At 38.4% G+C, this 23534-nt stretch overlaps 1 protein-coding gene across 4 annotated transcripts in view; it reads left to right on the top strand.

The window, feature by feature from the left end:
• The window catches only part of NRG3 (neuregulin 3), a 1080861-nt gene that overhangs the window by 429066 nt on the left and 628261 nt on the right, over window positions 1–23534 (top strand). For all 4 annotated transcript variants that reach the window (XM_063086301.1, XM_063086303.1, XM_063086300.1 and 1 more), the window contains exon 2: window positions 2171–2300. In XM_063086301.1, coding sequence (XP_062942371.1) covers window positions 2171–2300 — 130 coding nt within the window. The remainder of the gene's footprint in view (window positions 1–2170; window positions 2301–23534) is intronic.

Genomic DNA, 23534 nt, shown 5'->3' with positions numbered 1-23534 from the left:
CATTGTATTCTGCTTAGAGTCTGTAGCTTGTTAAAACCACTGATTATAAAATACAGATCTCAGTTTTAATGCTGTAGGTTATGTTAATGGAAAGCCGTTCTAAGAGAAATGATCAGTGACTATCAATAAATGGATAATAAGAAATTAAAGAAAAAGTTAACTAACTGATCATGAGTTAATATACTTCAGCAGTCAGAGTAAGCAGTCAACTGTGCAGCATTTCATATTGAATTTTTTGCTGAGAGCTCTTGAATTTTAAATATTTCCCATAGAAAGAGAGATTGATTCTGCGTGGCTGTTTATCACAGGCTGTCTTGAATAACGGATCTTCAGCGTAGAGACAATCTCCTGGAAATGGAAAATGTGTTTTCTGTTTTGCAGAGCCTTTATTTTGTGCCAAAGTATTAACAGGCAGGTATTTTGAAATTGAAAAAAAAATAAGTTCTCATTTTAACATGAAGAAATAATAAACCAAAACTGTCTTTTTTTTTTTTTAATGCTCACAGTATATGAGTGTTATATGAGCAAGGGTCTAGGTGAATCTGAAGGCATTGTTTTTGAAATATTCATCAATAACAAAACAAGTGTACTAAAATGATAACACGGATGCAAAATTATATCAAACTGGGCTGTAAGAGACACATTGCCTTTGGTAAGATATTATAGTGAGGTCTTTAATGATCGTAGCTTTCATTCATAGCATTTAAATCATTGATGATGTTAGCGATATCAGATTTATTGAAGATATTTTTACTGAGTACCAGTTCTAATTAAGCCTTGACCCCTGCCCTCTAGGAACTCACAGATTAAAGAGACAGATAAACTTGTAAACAAGTGATCCCTTGTGGCACTGGATGCAGCGATGTAAGCTGTAAGAGGTGTGAGGGAGACCCAAGAGTAAGACCATCTAAGCTCTGAAGGATTTCTGGGTGTTTCCAAGCAAAGAAAAGGGTGGCGGAGAAGGGTGGTCCAGGGAGAGGAGAAGTGTGGCAGTTCCGGGCATTTGGGGAAAATAATAATAGTTGGAAGTTAAGTTGCGTGTTTTCAAGTGCAAGAAGAGGAGACTAGACAGGCAAAATCACAGATGCCATATGTCCTCTTTGCTCTACTAAGGAGTTTGAAGTTATTCCCATGGGAGGGCCCATTGATTTTTAGATGTGGGAGAGAAGTAAGTGAAATCCCTCTTAGGTGACCACTCTCCCATCAGTCTGGACGGGATGACATTCGGTTAGTAAGCCTGTGTGATATGTCATGCTGTTGAACATCATTATTAATCTAGATCTATGAAAAGGAAATTAAAAGAGCTTAAAATACTGAATAATTTATTCATCTTTGACTTTTCAAATACATTCTTTCTTGAGCATTGCAGTGGAATTGGTGCTAATACTTTAGTTGCTTTAAACTCTGCAACTAGAATAATGTCTACATGTGGCAATAGAGTCTGTATGCTGTAGACAGCACATATTTATGATTAGTTTCATATTTGGAAAGCAGAGATAGATGTATAGCTTAGTTAAAAAATGTAAGTAATTGTAATTTTTAAAAATACATGTTTAGGATAATGCTAAGAAATGACAATAATTTGGTCCTGTTAAATATTTACCAGAAACATTCTTCCCTTCGGGAATCTGTTTCAGAATTTGCAACATTTGCATTTTAATTACATGGTAAAAGGAGACAGTGAAAGAATAATTGGCTTAGCTATTAGCCAATTACAGCTGTAACTAAAACAAAACCCAAAAGTGATATCGATTTCCTCAGAACAGTCACAGTATACATTGGTCAGATGTTTAATGACATTTGGAAACAGTAAAGGGAAGGGGATTTGTTTTCATTCTTCATATAACATGTTTGTTAAAACTGAAATTAACGAAAGTGGATTTGGGATGTTTGACTCAGGATCATTCATCTTCTGCTGTTACTGTGTCCTCAGATGGGGTTTCTGTAGAGTGACTCCAGTCGTTAAAATCTAGTAGAGAAATAAGACAATTGAATACAGTGGGTATAACTAGTTGCATTTGGTCAGCACTACAGAGGGTCGGTCCTTTCTGTCAAGTCTCCAAAGTCAGAGCCCATGACAAGTCCTTGATTAACAGATCCGGGTCTGGTGACAGGTGCTGGTGTCAAAATAGGAGGCTGACGGAGTTTCCCTCTGTGCTTTCCTTGACAGATACGACGACATATTCCACTGAGCGATCCGAGCACTTCAAACCCTGCCGAGACAAGGACCTTGCATACTGTCTCAACGATGGTGACTGCTTCGTGATTGAGACCCTGACGGGATCCCATAAACACTGTCGGTAAGCCACTGTGCCCCTGGGGCAAGGGGCAGGCCCTGGGCGAGGGATAGAGGCGGAGGGTGGTGCCAGCACCTGGACGTGTCACGGCCTATGGGATGCAGACAGGATTTAATGGCAGGATCGAGTCCTGATATGGGAAAAGGCAAGGCTGGTGTGTCTACAGCACTCGAGCAAGATAAAACAGAAATGATGTGCATGGAGGATTGACTTTCATATCTGTCAATTTAATGGAAACAATTATTTTCTCACTTTAGAAGTCTATGTCTATGTGTGGGACTTAGGCACGTAGCCCAGTACTCAGAGATAATCCTTTCCTTAAAAACTCTGGATTGTGGCAAACTGCTCATCAAAGATCTAGATTCTGTGTTTATTGTGAACTAAACCCCAGAGACTGTAACAACATGCAGAGAAAACTGCATTTTATTTTGATTCTGCCCTCTTTCATTAATTTCAATACTTTTCTTTAACATCTCTGATGATGAAACACTCTCCAGCGAGACGTTGTAAATGAAAGCATAGTCCTGTTATAGTCTAGGCAGAGAACTCCTTAGGGAAAATTCCCAATGGAGACCAGAAAGGTGTTTAATTGGTTTTTAGAGACGTAAGGTTATATAAGTGCTAAAAATAAAAACAAGTGTAGATAAACAGCTCACTTGTTGACACTGCAGCTTTAAGGCTCAATAAAAGAATCAAATTAGCATCCAGAAAATATTTCCCAAATAACTTTTATTTCCAGCATTACTTTGGTAATTTGTTTTTTTTTCTTGCAATTGTATATGCTTCAGCGATCATACATATCCATACCCCTTTCCTTCTCTTTATTTACTCTTCTCAAATGACACAGTTATTAAATTAATTATTATGAATCATGAAGCATGGAAAATTATGACTTTCTTTCTCTCTACTGCTATTATAAAACTTTATTCCCATGTTGCTTGATTAAGACGGTGCAGAGAAATGCATCTTGTACTTATGAACTTAGAATGTGACAGCAAATCCCACCTGGCTCCAAGAGGCAGCTTCAGTCCACGGGGAGGATGTATTGCCACAGTGTGCAGATGCACAGGTTTGGAAAAACTAATAAATGGTGGTACTAGGTCTCTGTAAAAGTTACCATATATCCTTTGTCAGGACAAATAGAACTGTGACCTTTCCTCACTCTTGACGTTCATGTTACTTTGGAAGTAAATTACATTTACTCCACTCATGAAATTTACGCCCCGTTCCTTTCCTCTGCTAACCTGTAGGGGTAAAGGGGAGTGGGGATTGCTTCTCCCCTCATGCCCCTTCTCTTGCTATGTTTATTATGTCCACGCATACACAGGTAGGAAGCACACAAGTGACTTTAAGACCTCAAGAGAAAATCCAGGAATGAGCTACCCTTTCAAAGCATAAAGTGCATTCAGGTTCTATCAGATACCCAGCCATGCCTTAAAATTGCCTTAGCCAATCTAATAGGATCATCATGTGGAAGTGGGCAACACAATCAATTAAGTTTGAATTCCTCGTTCATTGAAGAAAGGATGAATCAGAAATATCAGCTAAAGCAACAACTTTCTTTGATGGAATTTTACCCCAAGGAAGGATCAGATCAGGCCCCATCGCAGTATGCAGACTGATACGATCCACCTTCTCCAAAAATGAGAACATCAAAAAGAACAAAATAATTCTTATTCTTTTTTATGGTTTTTTTTTCATGGATGTATTAATGTGTTAAGGCTACTGTGACAAAGTACTACAGACTGGGTGGGTTAACAACAAGAATTTATTTTCTCACAGTTCTGGAGGTCAGAAGTCCAAGATCAAAGTTTCAGCAGGGTTGGTTCCTTCTGAGACCTCCCTCCTTGGCTTGTGGGTGTCCATCACCTCCCTGCATCTTCATTTCTTCTGTGGGTGTCTGTGTCCAAATCTCCTCTTATAAGGATACCAGTCACGTTGGATTAGAGCCCAACCTAACAACCTTATTTTAACTTAATTACATCTGTAAAGACCCTTTCTCCAAATATGCTCACGTTCTGAGGTACTGGAGGTCGGCACTTCAACATAGGGATTTTTTTTGAGACACAATTCAGTCTATAACAATGAATCTCAGGTCCAGGAAAAAAAATCTTTTGCTTTTATGAATAGGTATTTACATGTGTAATTTTCTTTAGCACACACAAAGGGGGGATATATCTATGGTTTAACTGCAATGATTGTACATGTACAATAATTTTGGCCTTCTGTCTTCATATTTCTCACATATTTCAATACAGACAGCCAGTTATTTAACATAAAGTCACAACATAGCTAATCATGACAAAAGACCAGCCTAAGACAGAACTGGAACTCAAGTCGGTTAATAGATGCCTATAAATCTTCTCCTAGTGTGTATGAATATATCACACATCACATGTGCCTGCTATTCATCTCCCAGTCTTTGCTGTGAATAAAAGGCTTACACTTGTTCCTGTATCAGCCGCTTCTAAAAATCCTACTATAGTTATTAACCATGTGTCGTTCTGTACAGCACTCTATTTAAGTAGGATGTTTCCTGCATTCTTCTCCCATTTGACAAATGTTTATTGAACACTTTCTATCACCAAGAAACTGTTGAATAAATACATACAGAGATGAACTTAAGAATTAATGACACTGTACTTTATCAAGTGTTTGGAGTAAGTGAAATATTTTATCATTAAGAAATAACGAAAAGAAAGCAAAATACTTTAGAGTGACAGAAGTGCTACCAGGGGTATCTTTATGCCATATTAGTTACTGGATTATGTTTTGAGTTAGATAAGACACCATTTCGTAGATTGGAGCAGCAATATCAAACTTTGTACAGGAATCTAGCTTATTTTATAGTTTACATTTTACTTGTCACAAAAGATTATACATAAAAAATTGAGAGAAATTAAGATTATAGTTTCTACTAGTTTTTCAAAAAAATTTAATTCTATGATAAATTGCACCAAATATTTTTCTGTGTTGTGAAAATAGATCAAGCTCTGACTCATTCTTGTTTCCTTGTCAAAGAAGAATATTAGCAAAACAACCAAACTTTCTGTGACAGAAGCCCTGCAATTGCATGCTCAAAAAAAGGCAGTGTTAGTCTCAGGAAAAGTGGGGGGAGGGGACCATGGTTTTCCCTTCATAATTTTCTAATTGTTTTAATGTATTTTCAAATTGTTCAAAAAGACACTTGTAATATTAATAATTAGAAATTAAAAGCAAATCAATGAAAATTTAAAATAAATACCAAGATTCTAAAAATAATTCGACAGAGTGATTTTAAAGAATACTGAACAGAGAACAGAACTGAGGTTACCAGAGGGGGGAGAGGAGGAGGGGGAATGAAGGTTAGCGAGAGAATGATAAAGGGCCACAAAAATAATTACAGTGTGTAATGATGAATATACTAATTATTCTGATTTGATCACCATGTAGTGTGCCTGGGTACTGGTATTCAACATTGTACCCACAAATATGTATAATCAATTATGTTTCAACTAAAAAAAAATAAAGAACAATAAATAAATAAACAGAAAAATTGATTTTTCTGAATTTAAAATGTAGCATTACAGATCATCCATAGGAGCTAATGAGTTGAAACATTTCTACAGACTTAGTATAGAACTAGGATGGACTCATAAATCATAGGAAAACTGAGGGACTGGTTATTCAATAAATGGTTAACTATCAGGTAAACAAAATCAAAAGTGTATTTTTATTTCACTCTCTGCACCAAAAATTGTTCTCAATAAATTCAAAAGTTAATTAAATAAATAAATAAATAAAACCTAAGAAAAACAATAAATAAAATTGCATATTTACTTATGTCAGCAATTGAAATGACCTTGGGAGCATAAAAAGCAACTGAAGGAAAAAATAAACAATTTTGACACAACATTGTTTTTTGATCTGAATATCATAAATCAAAAACAAAACTAAAAGACAAACTATGAGAAAACTGAACAACAAATATGACAAAAATTAATACCCTAAAGAAGTCATGTAAATCAAAAAGGGTAACCACCACAAAATCTAAATAGAGATAGGCAAAGAGGAGAAACATATTCTTTCCCTAAAAAGAAATACAGATAATCATTAGAAATGGAAGATAGCCAGCCTTACCAAAAAATGCAAATTAGGCATTTGGGTTCTTTGATGGTTTTTTTTTTTGACCTATCATATATTTAATGATTTTTAAAAGTGAGTACTAAGTTTGGTGAGGGTGTAGTGAAATCACATATGTCCATATATTACTTGAGGGGAGTGTACTTCATTAAACACTTTCTATAGATAATGTTTCAGTATGTTTCAAGAGCCTTATATTGTTTTTAAAAATCTAGCCTACAGACATGTAGGTGAAGATTTATTTGTAGGGATGCTCACCACAGCAAAAGCACAAAACAAAAGTCTGTTTATATAAATTAGAATATATCTATACGTTAATTGAACTTTCAAAATGTTTTAAGGACATGAAAATGTTCATTATAACATGTTATGTGTGAAAATCAAGATATAAAATTGTAAAGCTGAACATACATTAGGATCCTAATTCTGAAAACAAACTAAATAAAAAGGCTAATAGGGTTTACAACAGTTTTCTTCTTTGAAACTTATGGATTTTCTAAGCTCTGTACATCATACATCTGTTTCATTTTTGTATCACCTAGTTAAGACACTTGACTCCTGCTTCTAGTCTTTTCATTAAGAAAGATAGTGTTCCTGTCTCTGTTAAATCAAGGTCATTATAATTCACTATTATTAGACCGATAAGAGAACTTTCAATTAAGCACTTCCAGATTAAACACTATCAAGTCTATTCAAATGTATCTGCTCCTTCTTTTATTAATAATTCATTTTTACTCCTTATAATAATTCTTTCCATATTAAAGTCATGTTTTGAAAACAAACTAATTGGATTTAATAATAAGAGGATACATTCTCCAGACATGAAGCTGGGGTAGATAAGAAAACAAGTTATCACAAATTCCTTGAATCAAAATATTCTGCATAAAAGCAGGATATTCTATGACCTATTTATTTTTGTGCCTTTTCTAGAAATTTTAGAAACTTGGGAATGATGCTATCTGTACTGTATTTCACCAGAGTGAAAGAGGTAGCCACTGTCACTGAAAAGATTGCTAAGCATTTGAAAGGGCCAAACATGCTTTAAGGCCAAATTCAAGTTAAAAGGATGTGTCTCTTCTGAACTGAAGCTCATTAAATGTCTCGCCAGCCTTTCCGCAAAAATGGATTTTCAAAAGTTTGGAAAGGATAGCATTTGAGCCCGATTTGACCCGCAGTGATCATTTTGGAAACCTATCAAGCAATTCACTTGAAGATGCTTGAATCTCTTGAAATATGGAACTGCTAGAAAAAGAAGAAAGCAGTCCAATAACAACCACTGCCTGTGGCAGTACTTTGGTGCAGGGGCTGATGGATCACATGCAGTATGTGGGTGAAATGCTGGTAGGAGTTGGGGGCGGGAGCAGCAATTGAAAGGGGGAGAGAGCCCTACAAGTAGTTGCTTGTCCTTTCTATGTCTGCTTCTCCTTGGACAGGTTTTGAAATCAAAGGTTCCATTTTTAAGAATTGATCGGGCTTAGTGTAACGATATCCCTATGATATAATATGTAAAATTACGAGACCATCCCAGTTAGTGCTTTCCACTGTCACTTTGGAGGCCCATTAGTTCTTCCACCCAGAGAGGGTCCCCTTTATCAAATGGTTCTCCAGTAAGTGCTCTGAGAGCAGCAGCTAATGATGCCCTGTGGTTGAAGCAAGTCAGAATGAAAATGGAGTTTTGGCACACATCCCTGAACTCCATTGACAGGAGGGGCTGGAGGATGGGATATCTATAACTTCAGAGTCCCTGCAGAATGGTGTTAATAAGACCTTCCAAGTTCATCAAAGAAAATGTTTGTGGGAGTGGTTGCTACAGCCCAGACATAATTCGAGTAATTTTTAATAGCCATGCTTATAACAGGTGGTCTACTGATTGCTCCTGATAGAAGAAGAACTGAGCCAAGGTATAATGATTCTTCTATTTTTCGTGTATGTAGTTTTTCAAGATAGTCTCGTTAACTCAGAAAGGAAACAAACAGCCACACCAACACCAAGAACGCAGCTTTGTAATTCCATGATGCTTGTGCAGTGGTTTACCTCTTCTAGTTTAATCTTTTTGTATTGGACCCCAGCTTGTATGCTTAAAGGCTTACTTAAGCATCATGCAAAAGACCGGAAAAGCATTATCTGAAAACACATCATTCAGTTATTGGGCAAAGATTTTCACCTTATTTTAATGCTTTCTAACTTGATTAGCAACTCAGCTAAAGCATGAAATGGTGTTTTTTGAGGTGGTTGTTATGATTTGAGTTTGTTGTTGTATCCAAGAATTGACATAAGTTTTTTAAAAAATAGTTTCATTGGGGTGATAGGTGCAGGAGGCAAATGCGGGTGTCCAAGGCTGAGAAACCTGCGTTCAGAGATCTGCTCAGCTTTCTACTCTCTGTGTGATCTTTTTTTTTTTTTTTTTTTGGCAAGTCATTTAACCAGAACGTTCAGTCCTTCATTTTTTTTTTTAAAAAAGTGGCTAATGTCTACCCCAAAAGATTGATGGAAAAATTGAAAGCAACAACATATAGAAGAACTACAGATGCGCAAGAGATATCATTTACGTATATGATAGTTCTTTCATCTTCTTCCCTTATGTTCCTATTGAAACCAGGCAAAAGCATGTTTGTAGGAATCCTGGGAGAGAAGCTGAGTGGGTATCATCTGCCTTATTTAATTAAGAGGAGACTTGGGTTTAAAAGTGGGGAGGGAACATGCCAAAAATTCCTGTGTACATTCTGAGGGCACAGGCTATGCACTGCTAATTTTGATCCTTTGACAAATTAGCAATTTTCTGTGATTTCTCCCATTCTGCAACCAGTTCTTGCTTTTCCCAGATTTTCTTTTTACTGAATCTCTATAGCTCTAAGAGGAAAAAATGTTTTTCTCTACTTAATCAGTGTAACTTGCTGTAATTGTGTCATTAACATGAAATGGATGTTGATTTTGCAATTCTGTGAAATAAATGGCCCGCTGACTTTTTTTTTTTTCCCCAGAGAAGAAAAATGTACTTCCATGCAAAAATGTACACATTGAAAAATGTTGATTTCACTTGTGGAAAATATATGATACAGAAAAAAAAAAATCAACTATTTCTTCATTCTTACTCAAAATAGTTTTCCCAAAGTTTGGCTATTTGTATACTTTTTGTCTTTAAAACACATAGGCATTAAAATCCTCAAGGGCATGAAGTAATCTAACTTATGAGAACCTGAAGAAAACAATAAACGAGAGACCTTCCTGAATATAGGATGTGTTAACAGTGAACACTCTACACATGACGAGAAAGGCGTGTTCGGCGTCACTTAGACGCTGTCAGACGGCTGGCAGTTAGGGCTGTGCTTTGGATAAGTGGTTTTCAGCTGCTTTTCGTTGTGAGGTTTAAGACCAGGCTTGTTTCTTTACAAGTATTCAGGCTCATTTCACACACACACACACACACACACACACACACACACACACACACACACACACACACACACACACTCTCTCTCTCTCTCTCTCTCTCACACAAACACACTCATACACACACACAAACACACACACTCACACAAACACACACACATTCACACCACACTCTCTCTCACACACACACACTCTCTCTCACACAAACACACTCATACACACACAAACACACACTCACACAAACACACACACACAAACACACACTCACACCACACTCGCGCACACACACACACACACACACAAACACACACGCACACACACACAAACACACACACACTCACACACACAGTCTTTTGGTTTGCGACCCGGATGATTTATTTACTGACTGTAAAATGAGGGTGATGGTGACCGACTGCCCTTTCTGGCAGTGTCATTGGAACGTAATATATGTGGATGACAATTGGCAATTGCAAAATGCCGTATAATGCAAGGTATGGTAACTATACAATGCCTAAAATGGCATGATTGATTTTTGGTCTGTCCCTAACCTCTTATAATGAGACTGCTAGTAATTAAATCACCTTGAAAACTGAAAGTTTTTGGAGTGTTGTCATAGCCAATAGACCCCAAAATTTACACGTCACTTCTGATTTCATCGAACTTTACCCACACCAGTATGATTATTTCAAGATCTCACTACATAACAATGTCTTTAAAAGATTTCTTATTTTGAAAAAAAAAAAAAATTGAAAAACATTTTTAAAAAAATTTTCTTGCAGATGCTTTAAAAAATGCAAGGTAGTTTTCTCTTCTGCTTTTCCTAATGATTCCCATTTGGACTGGCTGGTTGGATTCAGTGCTCCACCACCAACTAAAAGAATGACAAATTGTACATATTCTCTGTGACTCAGTTTTCTTAGCTGTTAAGTCAGAGAAATAATGTTACTACTTCACAGGACTGTTGTGAGGACTGATGTAAGTAAAGTACAAGCGACTGGTATAGAGTGAACACAGTGAATTTAGAATAAGTGGAGTATAATACAGTAAGTCACACATTTATTATTTTATTCGCACAGCCTTGCCTACAAATCAATGGACTTGTGTCGGGGCTTTTGGATGAGGACTCAGAGTCTTCTGGCTCAGTGAGTCTTGTCCACACAGTTCAGCTTAGATGCACTAATGGGAATTAAAGAAAACTGGTGCAGATAAATTATTTAAAAACACAGTAATAGCAAATCATGTGCAAGGACCCTTTTCAGAATCGAGGATCATTGTAGTTATTCAAATAGTAAACTTAAGAGCAAGGCAGACACCTGAGGTGGCCTTTTGTTTGGGAATTCTCTCTTTTGACAGTTCCTAAAGAAAAGTATATGGAGGCAACTGTCCTCCACACCTCCTATTCAGGCCATTCCTGCAGAGGACCACTTAGAAGCATTCGCCACAGCTCTTCTTGGATCTGCCTCCCTAAAGTCCCTGCTTCCGACTGGGCGTTCCCAGGCCTCAAAGGGGTGGAGCAGTCTGGAAGCTCCTTTCTGTGCAGAATCATGCCATAGCATAGATCCCAGATAAAATAACATGGTTGAAATGGACCATGGAAGACTTCACCAGATTTATTTTAAAAATTAGAACATCACCATAAATTTTATTTTAACTAGAAATGATGTCTCAGTACAAAAGTGAACGACATTCACCATGGTCCCATAGGACCTGCTGTGCAAGCTTCTCAGAGAAATCCTCCAACAGAACCTTCTCAAAACAGGACCAAGATGGCTTTGAATTTGTACTGTCCTTCTGGGGTCTGCCTGTCGTCCCTCGTGCTACTGAAAGGACTCCTGCTCCAGCTTTAGTTTCACAGCAATGGGCAGCGTTGCTGTGTCCCTGAGGACGCTCATCCTTTTCAACTCACTTTGGTCTGAGCATAATTTAAAAGAACAAAAAAGATGACTGAAGTATCATCTTGCAGTTTTTTTATTCATGTATTAAAATGCCAGTCTTCGTGTACCAGACTAGGCAGGCTGACTTCAGGGTCAGCATGCTGCACCTCCCCACTCGCCCCTCTTTCCTAAATCCCAGTGGTCCAGGAGTCCTAAAATCCCACTGCTTGAGAATAAGACATTTAAACTCTAGCTTTCTTACTATAGCTGTCTTTTAAAGTCTCTCTCCCTCTCTCTCCATATATATATATGTTTTTTTAAAAATCCCCCAACATATTATAATCCAAGTGACTATATATATTGTCAAATCCCCAAATGTTTCAGATATAGTGGGCAATTTTAATAATTTCTTCTGTAAAATAAGCATATATCAATAATGTCCTGTGACAAACAGCACGTATGATTGCCTGAATTATAATTCAGATTAAACTCAAATTTACTAGAAAAGCAAGACCACCGTATGCTATATGTACTTTTCATAATATAAATTTCACAAAAATGTACAAACTGTATTGTTATCTTAACCTTCCAGAAGCCAGCTGAGAGCTCCCCAGGTCATTAAGAAGTGGCAGGGTCCGGATGAGAAGGGAGAGCAGGGGGCCCCCAAGCCCAATGTCTGTCTGCTCTACCCCAACTCTGTGACTGTACGTGTCAGTATCCAATTAGTGTTTTATTTAGTTACGTATGCACCTGCCTATTATTTGTAAAAACTGAAAATGTGACAGGAGAACAAAGCCTTCCTAGTTCTATTAAAAAAAAAAAAAAAAAAAAAAGAGCCAAAGATGGCATTTCCAAAGTTTATATACTGGAGTGGATCTCCGCAACTCTGTTTATTTTTTTATAATCACAGCTGGTGGTTGTACAAATATAAGGAGAACATTTATACTACTGTATAGGCAGCTTGTAGCAAAATCAGCCCTGTGCACACACATGTGCACATACATACATATATACATGATCTACTTACTAGGTATCTGGCATCATGCAAGGTACTGAAGTTCAGTGGTTAATGAGATAAAAGATGTCTTCCTGTAATGAACTCGCTGTTAATCGGAGCACTGAGAAGTCAGCGCCATGAGCTCGAATGGGCCCCATGCTGGGTAAAGACTGGCAACCACTGGGCAGCAAAGTCCACACTTGGGATACCAGGGAAATACTTTCCAGACTGGTACACTGAGTGAATAGGTCTTTACAAGTATATTTACATACAAAATCCCTCCTGCAAGTTATATCAATTGAAAAATTGGGGATAAAATTGAAAAAAAAGCAAACAAACAAAAAATGAAAGTATTAAACATGGTTTGGGGAATATCCTGTTTAGAGATGTATGTGTCATATATGAGTGCTATAGAATACCATGTTTAGTCCTAGGTACACTAAAAAAAAATGGCAATTTTATACATTATTTTCATCATTTCTCCAATGTTTATTAAGCATATTCAATGTTCCAGGTCCAATGTAAGGTGGAAGGAACATAGTGATGAATGTTCTCAGACAAACTCACATTAGTTGGGTCAACATGGGCATGTTCTAGTTCAGTTCGATGTGACAAGTTCTGTGATATAGATGCAGGCTGTGCTTATATCTGCATAGCAGATTCTAAAAGCCAATGTTCACAAAGCCAGGGAGAGCTCCAGAGAGGAGGTGACATATGAATTTGCGTTTGGAAAGATAAGAGCCTACTCATTTCTCATTTTGAAGCCCGCTCTTGTTTGCCAAGACAGGCACAAAGACTTGAGCTGTTATTGGAGAAATTCCCTTCAAGCCCCAGAAGGCAGGAAACTTCAAAATTATTTTAGATGCAATTAAAATAATCAGTTTTATATTATAAATTTTTTATGCAATTGGTCACTTCTTTCCTAAATTACTTTCACTCTTCTGTCCAGATGGTTCTCCAAAACATATCAGGGGATGATGACATTTTGAATTCCATTCACTCAAACACTGAAATTCTTTGGTGAATGAAAAGTGCCGAAAAAGAGTATGTTTTTTCAAACTTAATAAGCGTCACATTGATTAAATTATAAAATCATGATTTTTAGCTATATCCGAAATTAATGGATAACTTTTATCTACATATGAGTTGTTTGCAAAGACCACTTCACAGTTACAATAAAAAATTAATTTATTAACATCTTAGATATAGTATATGATTTTCAGCTCTAAAATTTTCCTCGGGACTTAGATATATCTGTGCAAGGATGCCTTGAATATTGATCGTTGTTGAATTGTGGTATTTTAGAAATACTCATTGGTATGTTCCAGTAAAAATGTCCTACATCTTTCCAGCTGAAAACATTTCTGTTCTCTAGCAGAGCTGCTATGAGACTCACATGGGGATGAGCTAAGGTGACTGTAAGGAGCTCTGTAAAGGAGCATGTTGGTCTATTGGCAAACACAGTGATAGATACACACAGCAGAGACCAGAGAAAGAAAGGTGGTACAGGTCCCTAAGACAGGGTGGCTCTCTAGTTTCTCAAAGGCTCCTTTCTCATTTAGACAAATCCAAAATGCAGTTATAGCTAACATCAGGGAACAAAGTTATTATTTCAACAGGAGACTTCATTAAGCAAACAGACCCCAGGCTTTGGGGCAGAGGGATGCTTGGAGATGGGGGTGTGGAGAGGCAAAGATAATGCTAAGAGGCCAGCATGCTCTGAGCACGGCGTCCCTGGAGTCCTCTGACGGTAGGTGCATGCCAATGACCCTGTGCTCCTGAAGGGCAGAAATTCAATTAGGAACTCTCAGCTTTCAGCTTGAAGGCTCAGGAGTGATGAGCTTGTGTGTCAGTGGGTAGCTCCACTGCTGGAGGAAACACATTCTCCAGCAGTTATAAAATAGAGGCTAATAATAGGACAAGGGAGACTGAAAAACACTAGGTTCGAAAGAATTGACAGAAAGGATGGGCTGATAAAGCATCTACTTTAAATAAGGTCATAATTTTGCTGCAATTTGGGATGTTCTCCTGGGCTAATTTACAGTAACAATCAAAGTCACGTGGAAGCTTTATTCTCTTAGACAAGGTTTTATTTTCAGTGCACTCGAAAGCTCATTCCTTTCTGCCTGGGTTAGCATATGTGAAAGAAATAATGATTATTTTAATGATACTAAATAGTAGCTTTGATCTCTTTCCCCCAGAAGCTCACCAAAACATTATCTGAATGTTTGAAATGATTCATTTGTGAACGAAACTTCTGTTTCTATTATATTATAATATTCCTGTTCACCTACCTGACTCTCCCACCAGGCTTTGAGTTTATCTTTGCTTCTGGAACCTGCCACCTACTCAGTAGAAATAAAGTGAATGAATGAAAAAACTCTAAATATACCACCCTCATTTTTCAGAGGACAAAATTAAGGTATTAAACAGGAGACAATGAGAATGCTGATAGCCATTTTCTATTTCATACCTGCTAACTACAGGGCAGAAGTTTAGATTTTTCTATACTGTTTTATGATGGCATATAGATGGAGGGCACATAGTAGTGGCAGAGTGATGAAAAGACCTCCTGGGTGGGCATGGGGAGCCATCCTGTTCTGAGTTGCAAGGCTTAGTTCCTCACTGCTCTGAGTGTGGGCCATGGACCAGCAGTGGGGGCACCACCTGGGACCTCGTTATAAATGCATAATGCCAGGCAGTAGGTCCCACCCAGGACCTACTGTATCTTAATCTGTAGTCTAGTGCTCATATTAAATACACAAAGGGATGAGGGAAAGTAGCTTCGTCAACGACGCCTGCCAGTCAGTGGCAGGACTGAGCGTCAATCTCAGTTCTCTCGGACCATGGCGTCCTTGATCCTCCAACTTTGTCCAGTTTATTTTATTATAAGAATCACTGAAGGCAAAGGTTAAAAATATAGACGCTCAAGATCTTCCTTTGAAGATTCTGATTCAGGACTGAGGTAGGACCCAAGAATCGTGCATTTAGATGATTCCATTATTGAAACCAATTAGGGAACAGTGAATGAGGCTAGAGTTTCTCAAGCTTTAGTGAGTGGATGAATTCTCTGAGGATTTTGTTCAACTGCAGGTTAAGGTAGAGCAGGTCTGGGGCGGGGCCTGGGATTATGCATTTATGGCCAGGTGATGCCCTCACACATGATGGGACCCCCATGCTCACCCCACAAGTCTTTTCATAATTCTGCCATTAGCATGTAACCTCCATCAATATGTAACTCAGCAATTATACCAAAGCGAGCTTTTCTTCACGCCCTTGCAAATATCTTCATGAAACCTCTGGAAACCCTTATTTATCTCTACTAATTACCCTGCTACGTTGTATACCTGCCAAATGAGAATCCCTGGGTACCTGCAACATGGCTTCCTCCCACACAAATCTCATCACCACAGTTTTATAAACCAACCATTTTCTCAGTTTCTATTATTACAGGGGGGGTTATAGACCACATTTGCTATTCACAGGTTGAAGCTGGACAACTAGTATTTTCCAAAGTGGCAGAACTTTCAATTTGGGGGGAATGTTCTCTACGACCTTCAGAGAAAGGGATGCAGTGAAATGTTGCCAGTAATCACACCTCCCCAGGACTTTGCTTCATCCAGGACAGCTCACCTGAGGTTTATTTTTTAAATTTAAATTTTTACTATTTTGAAACTAGGAAAGCCATGATGTGAGAAAACACTGATATAATTTTACAGTGGAAAACAGACTTTTCAAAAGGACAATTCTGATTTATCCAAATCTGTTCTAAATCTAGGCTTTGCTGAATCCCAACAATATGACACTTGCTAATATCTTAGTTTCAGTGGACCTTGCTTCCTTCAGTGTGAGAAGACATGATTGGACATAATTCCTAAGATCACTGCAAATTCTAAAATCAGGAGAGGACACTGACTGATCCCTTGTAATTGCACCTGTGTCAGTGAATGCGTTTACTGCATTTCCATCAAAGAAAAGTGGAGGCATTTTAGAAAGTGCAAATATTTCCTGAATAAAATATAGCTGTTCTGTATTTTGAAGCACAAAAAAATGAAACGTTAAATTAAGAAGGGTGTGACTATCACAGGAAAAGTAGCACAAAGTGTCAGGGCCTCTGGCCTAGTATGTCCATGTATTCACGTGTACAGCTTTTAAAAATTCAGATCCTGGGGCCAACCCCATGGCTCACTCGGGAGAGTGCGGCACCGGGAGTGCCGAGGCCACGGGTTCGGATCCTATATAGGGATGGCCGGTGCACTCACTGGCTAAGTGTGGTGGGGGCGACACCAAGCCAAAGGTTACGATCCCCTTACCGGTTACAAAAAAAAAAAAAATTCAGATTCTGGTTCAGTAAGTCTTGGGCGGGGCTGAAATTCTGCATTTCTAACAGGCTTCTGAGTGTTGCTGGTTGTGGGCCTGGCTTTGGCTGGCAAAATACCCACGGTCTTCCACCTTAGCTACATAGTAGAATCACCCAGATTCACTTTTCAGATGCGCAGGCCACGTACAGAGCAGACAGATCCAGATCTCTATACATGGGACTAAGGCATCTATATTTCTAAAACTGCCCAAGTAAATCCAAGAGGTAGCCAATGTTGAGAATCACTTCTCTATACCGCTGCCATAGGCCTCCGTTTTTGCTTCCCAGGTCTCCGAAACTTTGGGTTTTGCCATATTTACAAATGCATTTATCACGACGTTAGCAGAATTCAAAACAAGTATTTCATCTTCATTTCTGTCATACCAGCACATGCAACTGACCGTGCCAAGACAGCATGCTGGCCATCTGACAGGGCCTGTCCCAGTCCATCCGTACACATCTGGAGAATTGCCCAGTGGTGGTGCTTACAATGCAGGCAGCTTTGGTTCTGCTCCTTCGGCCCCAACCTAGCCACCACCCTCTGTGAGCACATTTTCATATGGCTGCATGGGTCTCTACAATTGTCACTTCCAGGTTACCTACTGTCGTACAAGTCATGTTCCACGGCTGCATGTTTAGAGGCTTTCCAATTGTCCTCTCTCTGTCCCTCTCACTCTCTCTCTCTTGGTTCTTTCTCTTCCATCTATCCTTCTACACACAGTGATTGAGTACTTGCTCTCTGTCAATCCTATGCTAGGTGCTTCGGTGAAATTGGCACATAGATGGAGCACTTCTCTTGTATTGCTTCTTTGGAACTGAAACTTAAAAGTAAAATTCTTGGTGCAAGGTGTCAAGCTCTTTTACCTGCCTGCAGTCCTGCTGAATGGGCCAATTGTCGAGCTAGGGCTGGGTATGGAGCTCACAGACCCCTCAAGCCCATTGTTCAGACTGGGTCACAAAACTTTCACATGCCAGGCTGCATCACCAGATCCCTCACATGCAGGTCTATGAGCTAGGTAGCTGGCCAAAAAGGTCCTTGGAGCTGTAGGTTCGAGAGCATGGCTGTGCGTGGCAGACACCCGAGGCAGTCAACACCACCAAGTTGCAGCACCCTGCATATGCACTAACTCCACCCACACACAGCTTATTTACAAAGAATGTGCCGCACCACCCCCAACTGGATCTAAGGCAAGGGGACCTGATTAAATTATTCTATTTTCCCAACCCAAGAGAATGAACATGTTCATGGCCCTTGTCCCTAAAACGTCCTGCCTGCATTGGCTAAACTTCTATTTTTTAATTACTGGCCATAAGCTTGCCCCTCACTATTATTTAATGTCTATGCCTTTGATTAATAAACACTTTATATCTTTTATATATAAAGTGAATTCATAATTAATTTTTAATTTACTAGTGAATTTTTAAAGGCAATGATAAACCAATAAAGAGTATTAAACAAAGGAGTAATTTGCTCATTTTATGCATGTTTCATATATTTTCATCTTCAGAAGCTACCAGTTCATTCTCGGTGTAGGCAGGTACAACAGGGTGCCTTAGAGCCAACATTCCTTGATTTAACCAGACCTCTCAGCTTTGCAAATATAAGGCAACTACACCCTCATGGTCCCGTAGGATGAGGGTAAATAATCTGAGAGAGAGAAAGCGTGTGTGTGTGTGTGTGTGTGTGTGTGTGTGTGTGTGTGTGTGTGTGTGTGTGTGTGTGTGTGTGTGCGCGCGCGCACATGAGAATGTGTTCATCACCCTACTCCTCCTGGAGCCTCCTTGGAATGCAGAATTCTGAAGAAGGGATAAAGTATAAGGAGCTGGTTCTTCTGAAAGTATATAAACCGAGAATTCAAACCATGACCCTCCAAATTCAAAGTGGAGGGGACTTTTTTGGGGAAGAACAGAGTGACCTGCTTGACATCAATGACAGGAAGAGGCACCAAGAGCACAGAGGGGGGCTTACAAGGAGCCTAGGGAAGAGTAAGTCGGGGACTCAAGCTCACATCTATAGCCTGGAGACCAAGCTGCTTCTGTATTGTCACATCATGCAAGTGGATCAGTCTCTCCTGGCTTTTCTAGTTTGGGCTTTAGAGTGTGTGGCGGGTGGGGAGACCTGTAATCCTAGAAAGCAGAAAGGCTAACCTCACCCTCCATACCCCCAGGAGGCTGGGATTTCTGCAAACAAAGCTTCCAAGTCTGGAAGGATTAGGATCTCTTTGGAGGGTCCTCACTTAGCTCAGTGGTGCCACCTTGTGGCAAAAGACCACGGTAACAACACTTTGATAGAATTTGGCCATCATTTCTTCCACAAGGCATGTGGCTCAGAAGTGAAAAAGTTATATTATTTGGAAAGCTTTGAGGCAGTAAGTGTAGGTGCAGGCTTGAGAACTTTCTTAAATTATTTACAGAGAGTTATTTTGTTTGTTTTTCTTGTTTGTTCAGAAAGACCCGGGTAGTGTCAGGAGAGAATGAAAGGTTCCTCCCTAAATGTTACCCCTCTTCCACCCTCCCTAACATCAACCTGGAGGACCAATGGAAGAAAAGCACTGACACATAAAAAACACTCTGAGAAACCCCAGTGAAGGTTTTGGACTTGTGAGGATGTGTACTTTGAAGCCTAGAGCAGCAGGCAGCAGGTGTGGCTGTGCGACAGCATTTGGGAAAGGAGCTGCTTTTGCTCTTGCTTCTCTCCTGCTGTGGCCCGGTGTGCTGGCACTCACCCAGGGTGGCTCAGACCGTAAGGATAAGGCCACCAGAAAATCTGAGCGATGTGCATGGACGAGGTGTAGAGGGGACACAGGTGGAGAGTAATCGGGGTCATCTTCCCGCCCCCAAATTCCCAGAAACGATGGGCTAGATCCAAACACGTGGCTGCTCCTGAGGATGCTTCCCCTGGGAGACTGAGGGTGCAGCCTGGACCTGAGGAATGGTTTGCTGGGAGGTAGACCGAGATTCGCTGCGATTTCCTGCACCCGGGTGCACCCGGGACTCTCGCTTCAAGGTCATCCCATTTGTGTTCTGACCTCCAGAGGCCTGCCAATCTGAGGACGCCTAGCCTTTGTCCTTTCCCTATTTTCATTGCCTAAAAAATTAGCCAACCCTCTTGGGGTTCACATGCCAAAATAATGACAGGGGAGCATGAATTGGAGAAAACCATAAGAACAAGTAAAGGAGACTGAGTCAGTGATTTAGAGATGTATTGGCAGGAAGAATTTAAAGAGGGACTGTATTTACACCGCTTGCTAGCTATAAGAATAGGAAAATACATTTAACCTGCCTCAGTTTATTTTATCTGTAAAATGGGTATAACAGCAACAGAACCTTCTTCATTGGATTTTTGTGATAATTAAACAAATGAATATATGCAGTGTGCAGACTATAAAGTGTTTAAAAAGAGTGCCTGGTGTATAGTAATATTCACTCTTATTATAGGATAATGAGGCTTTGGGGAAGAGGAGATGTGGTTTGAGTATATGGAGTTTGAGGTTATAGTTGGGCATTATGGTTGCATGTATGTCTGAAACTCAATGGGATCTGGGCCAGAAGCATGAAACCAGTGATTTCAGTATAAACATTTCTGACACTGTGGGAATAGGTAAGATAAAGTAGGATGGAACTCTAAAAGTAATGTTCTTAGGACATAAAAAGAAGAGTTTCTTAAAGAAGGATAGGAGATTTTAAAAAGTGAATGAAAAACCAAAATGACAAATAAAAAGAAAACCCTGAAATCCATTCATTAATTCAACTACCTTTTATAATATTTTCAAAAGCAATTTTATAAGGATATAAAATTATGTAAAATAAAAAAAAGAAAAAATTGTCACCACTCCTCAATCCTACTCATGAAGTGTTAAGCGCTCTTAGCTCGATATTTATTTTCAGTTCTTTTTCTATGTCTATGCAGCCTGTTTTTCTTAGTCTACAATGTAGACCTTCTTACCTATGGCATCCGTGATCTATCTCATTTCTTAAGATGGCTATGTTGTAGTCCAAGGATGGAAGTCCATAATGTTTTTAACCATTTTTCTGCCAAAGGCACTTTAGATTGTTTTCTTTTTCTTTTCTTTTCTTTTTGGCCATTAAGTCATGCTGCGGTGAACATTCTTTAAAATATGCATTAGTTTTGACACACGGGAAATTATTCAGTAAAAAGATACATTAAATTCCATTCAACCAGTATTTATGGAGATTCCATAATGTGTGAAGAAATGTTCTAAGTGCTAGATATATAGCATTGTTATGAAAAATAAAAGCAGAGGATATTTTAAGAAGAAGTGATTAACAATCTCAAATGCAGCAATAGAGGAGAAACACCCATCATAGATTTAGCAGGGAGTAAATTGAGATATTGATAAGAGCCACTTGAGTTGTATTATAGGGTAGGATGGCATATGTCAATCAGGTAAAGTGTCAATTGGAAACAGGAAAATATAGAAATAAGTACAGATAAACACCACCATGAATTATCTTTACATAACAATTAAATTGGAAAAGATTATAAAATTTGGAGGGATGCTAGTAGAAGTTCACCCTGGTATAACCCCTTCAGAAAACAGTTCGGCACCACCCAGTCACATTGTACATGTACTTATTCTACAACCAACCAATCCCTCTCCCAGAGAAATTCTTATATTAACCCAACAGGAGACAAGGACAAGAATGTTCATAGAAGGAACAGTTGTAATAACTCCCCAATGGAAACAGCCCTAATATTCATTAATGGTAGAAGAGCAAGCAAATTATATTCCCACAATGGAATGTCATTCAGCATACAGTGCCCACAAGTAACCACATGGATGAATCTTAGCAGTATATTAAATGCACAAATCAAGACTATAAGTAGACACAGTATGATTCCTGTCAGGGAAGGTTAAAAAGCAAGCAAACAAGATAAAATATTGTAAAATTATAAATAACAGCAAGAGAATGGTTATCATAAAAAGCAGGATAATGGTTACCGCTTTGGGGGAGGAGAAAGGATGCTTTCAGTTAAAGGTGCATAGAAGACTCCTTCATCCAGTGTTATTTCATTTGCTAACACAGTGGTTCCTGCATGTGATTATGATGATAATGATGATTAAAATCCTTTGAGAATGGTATATGTTGTAATGGGAAAACTAAAACATTACAGAGATAAGAATAGCTAACACCTGTTGATCCTGCTATATTCTAGACATTACTCTCAAGGCATGTTTCATCCTCAGAACAAATCTTTAAGATAACCATTGCTATTTTTTCCCATTTTATGGTTGAGGAACCTGAGACACAAACAGGTTAAGTAACTTGTCCATAGATAGGAAGTGGCAGAGCCGAGAGGTGATCAGACTCCGGAGTTTATTTTCTTAACAACACGTACCAAATCTCCTCTCAGAGACTAATAAGCTAATTCATTTGTACTTTCATTTTTTTTATGTCTAGGTAACTTTATATTTAAGATTATAATCTAATGGTGAGATTTATGTCTTAATAAGCTTTTTCCATATTTTATTTTATCGCTTATGCCTTCATAGGTTGGATGACTTTATAATTTATCATGCTAAATGAGACACCCTGGAGTAAAAAAAAATGCTGTAAACTACACTCTGGGAAAACAGGCATAAATTGGGACTGACCTGTACAAACCAGAGCACATGGCCATTTCATACAGCAAGAATGTGCTAAAGCTGCAAAGTCATTTTTGAAGAATCTTTCCCTTCCTTGTGTAATAGTTCCTTATTTCGTGTGTGTATGTGTGTGTGCGTGTGTGTGTCTCCATGTGTAAACTTATAAACTTTTTCTTTTGTTTGGTTTAAATAATATTTCCTCTGGTATGCCATTCCATGTTGCTTTAATTATTTTTACTTTTGAGGAAGTTTTAATTCTTACTAGTACAATTTCTTTTTTCTTCACTGTTCTACTTTATCCAAATATATTTGATATCCTTAAAGTAAAAAAAAAAAAATTCATGATTTTAAGTTTTACATTTGTTTCATTTAAATTACCTCTATAGAAACACAAACTCATTATATTTATTGAATGCAAATTAAAAAGAAAAAAAAAGAAAGACACTTGTAATGGCAACCTCCAAGGAGGCACCAGTCTTGGCTAGGAATATTCATCTACATAATATTTTATTTTCTCCTTCTTATATGTGGTCTTTCTGTTCATTTATTCAAATGTATCTATAATATTTCCTTTGATATTTTATAGATTTCTTTATGTCTCCATCATAGTCCGTGTTGATTGTTTTATCCTGGGTCTTCTTACTGCTTGTCTAGTATATATTTGTGTTTTGTGATGTAGGAAAGGTACTATTTTTTTTTTTTAATCTTATATCTGATTACCTTATATACTAAACATTTCTGTTTTGTATACTAAACATTCTGAGTTGTTTGCCTTTTGCAGGCCTGTAATCATGCAATATGAAAACAGTGCATCTTTTGTTCTATAGACTTCTCTTATTAAATTTTCTTATTTGTTTTTTATGTACTATATGCAGAAACCCTAAC

This window comes from Cynocephalus volans, chromosome 2, assembly GCF_027409185.1.
Source record: "Cynocephalus volans isolate mCynVol1 chromosome 2, mCynVol1.pri, whole genome shotgun sequence".
Lineage (NCBI taxonomy): Eukaryota > Metazoa > Chordata > Mammalia > Dermoptera > Cynocephalidae > Cynocephalus > Cynocephalus volans.
The sequence above is the reverse complement of the archived record's forward strand: the minus strand, read 5'-3'. Positions and strand labels throughout refer to the sequence as shown.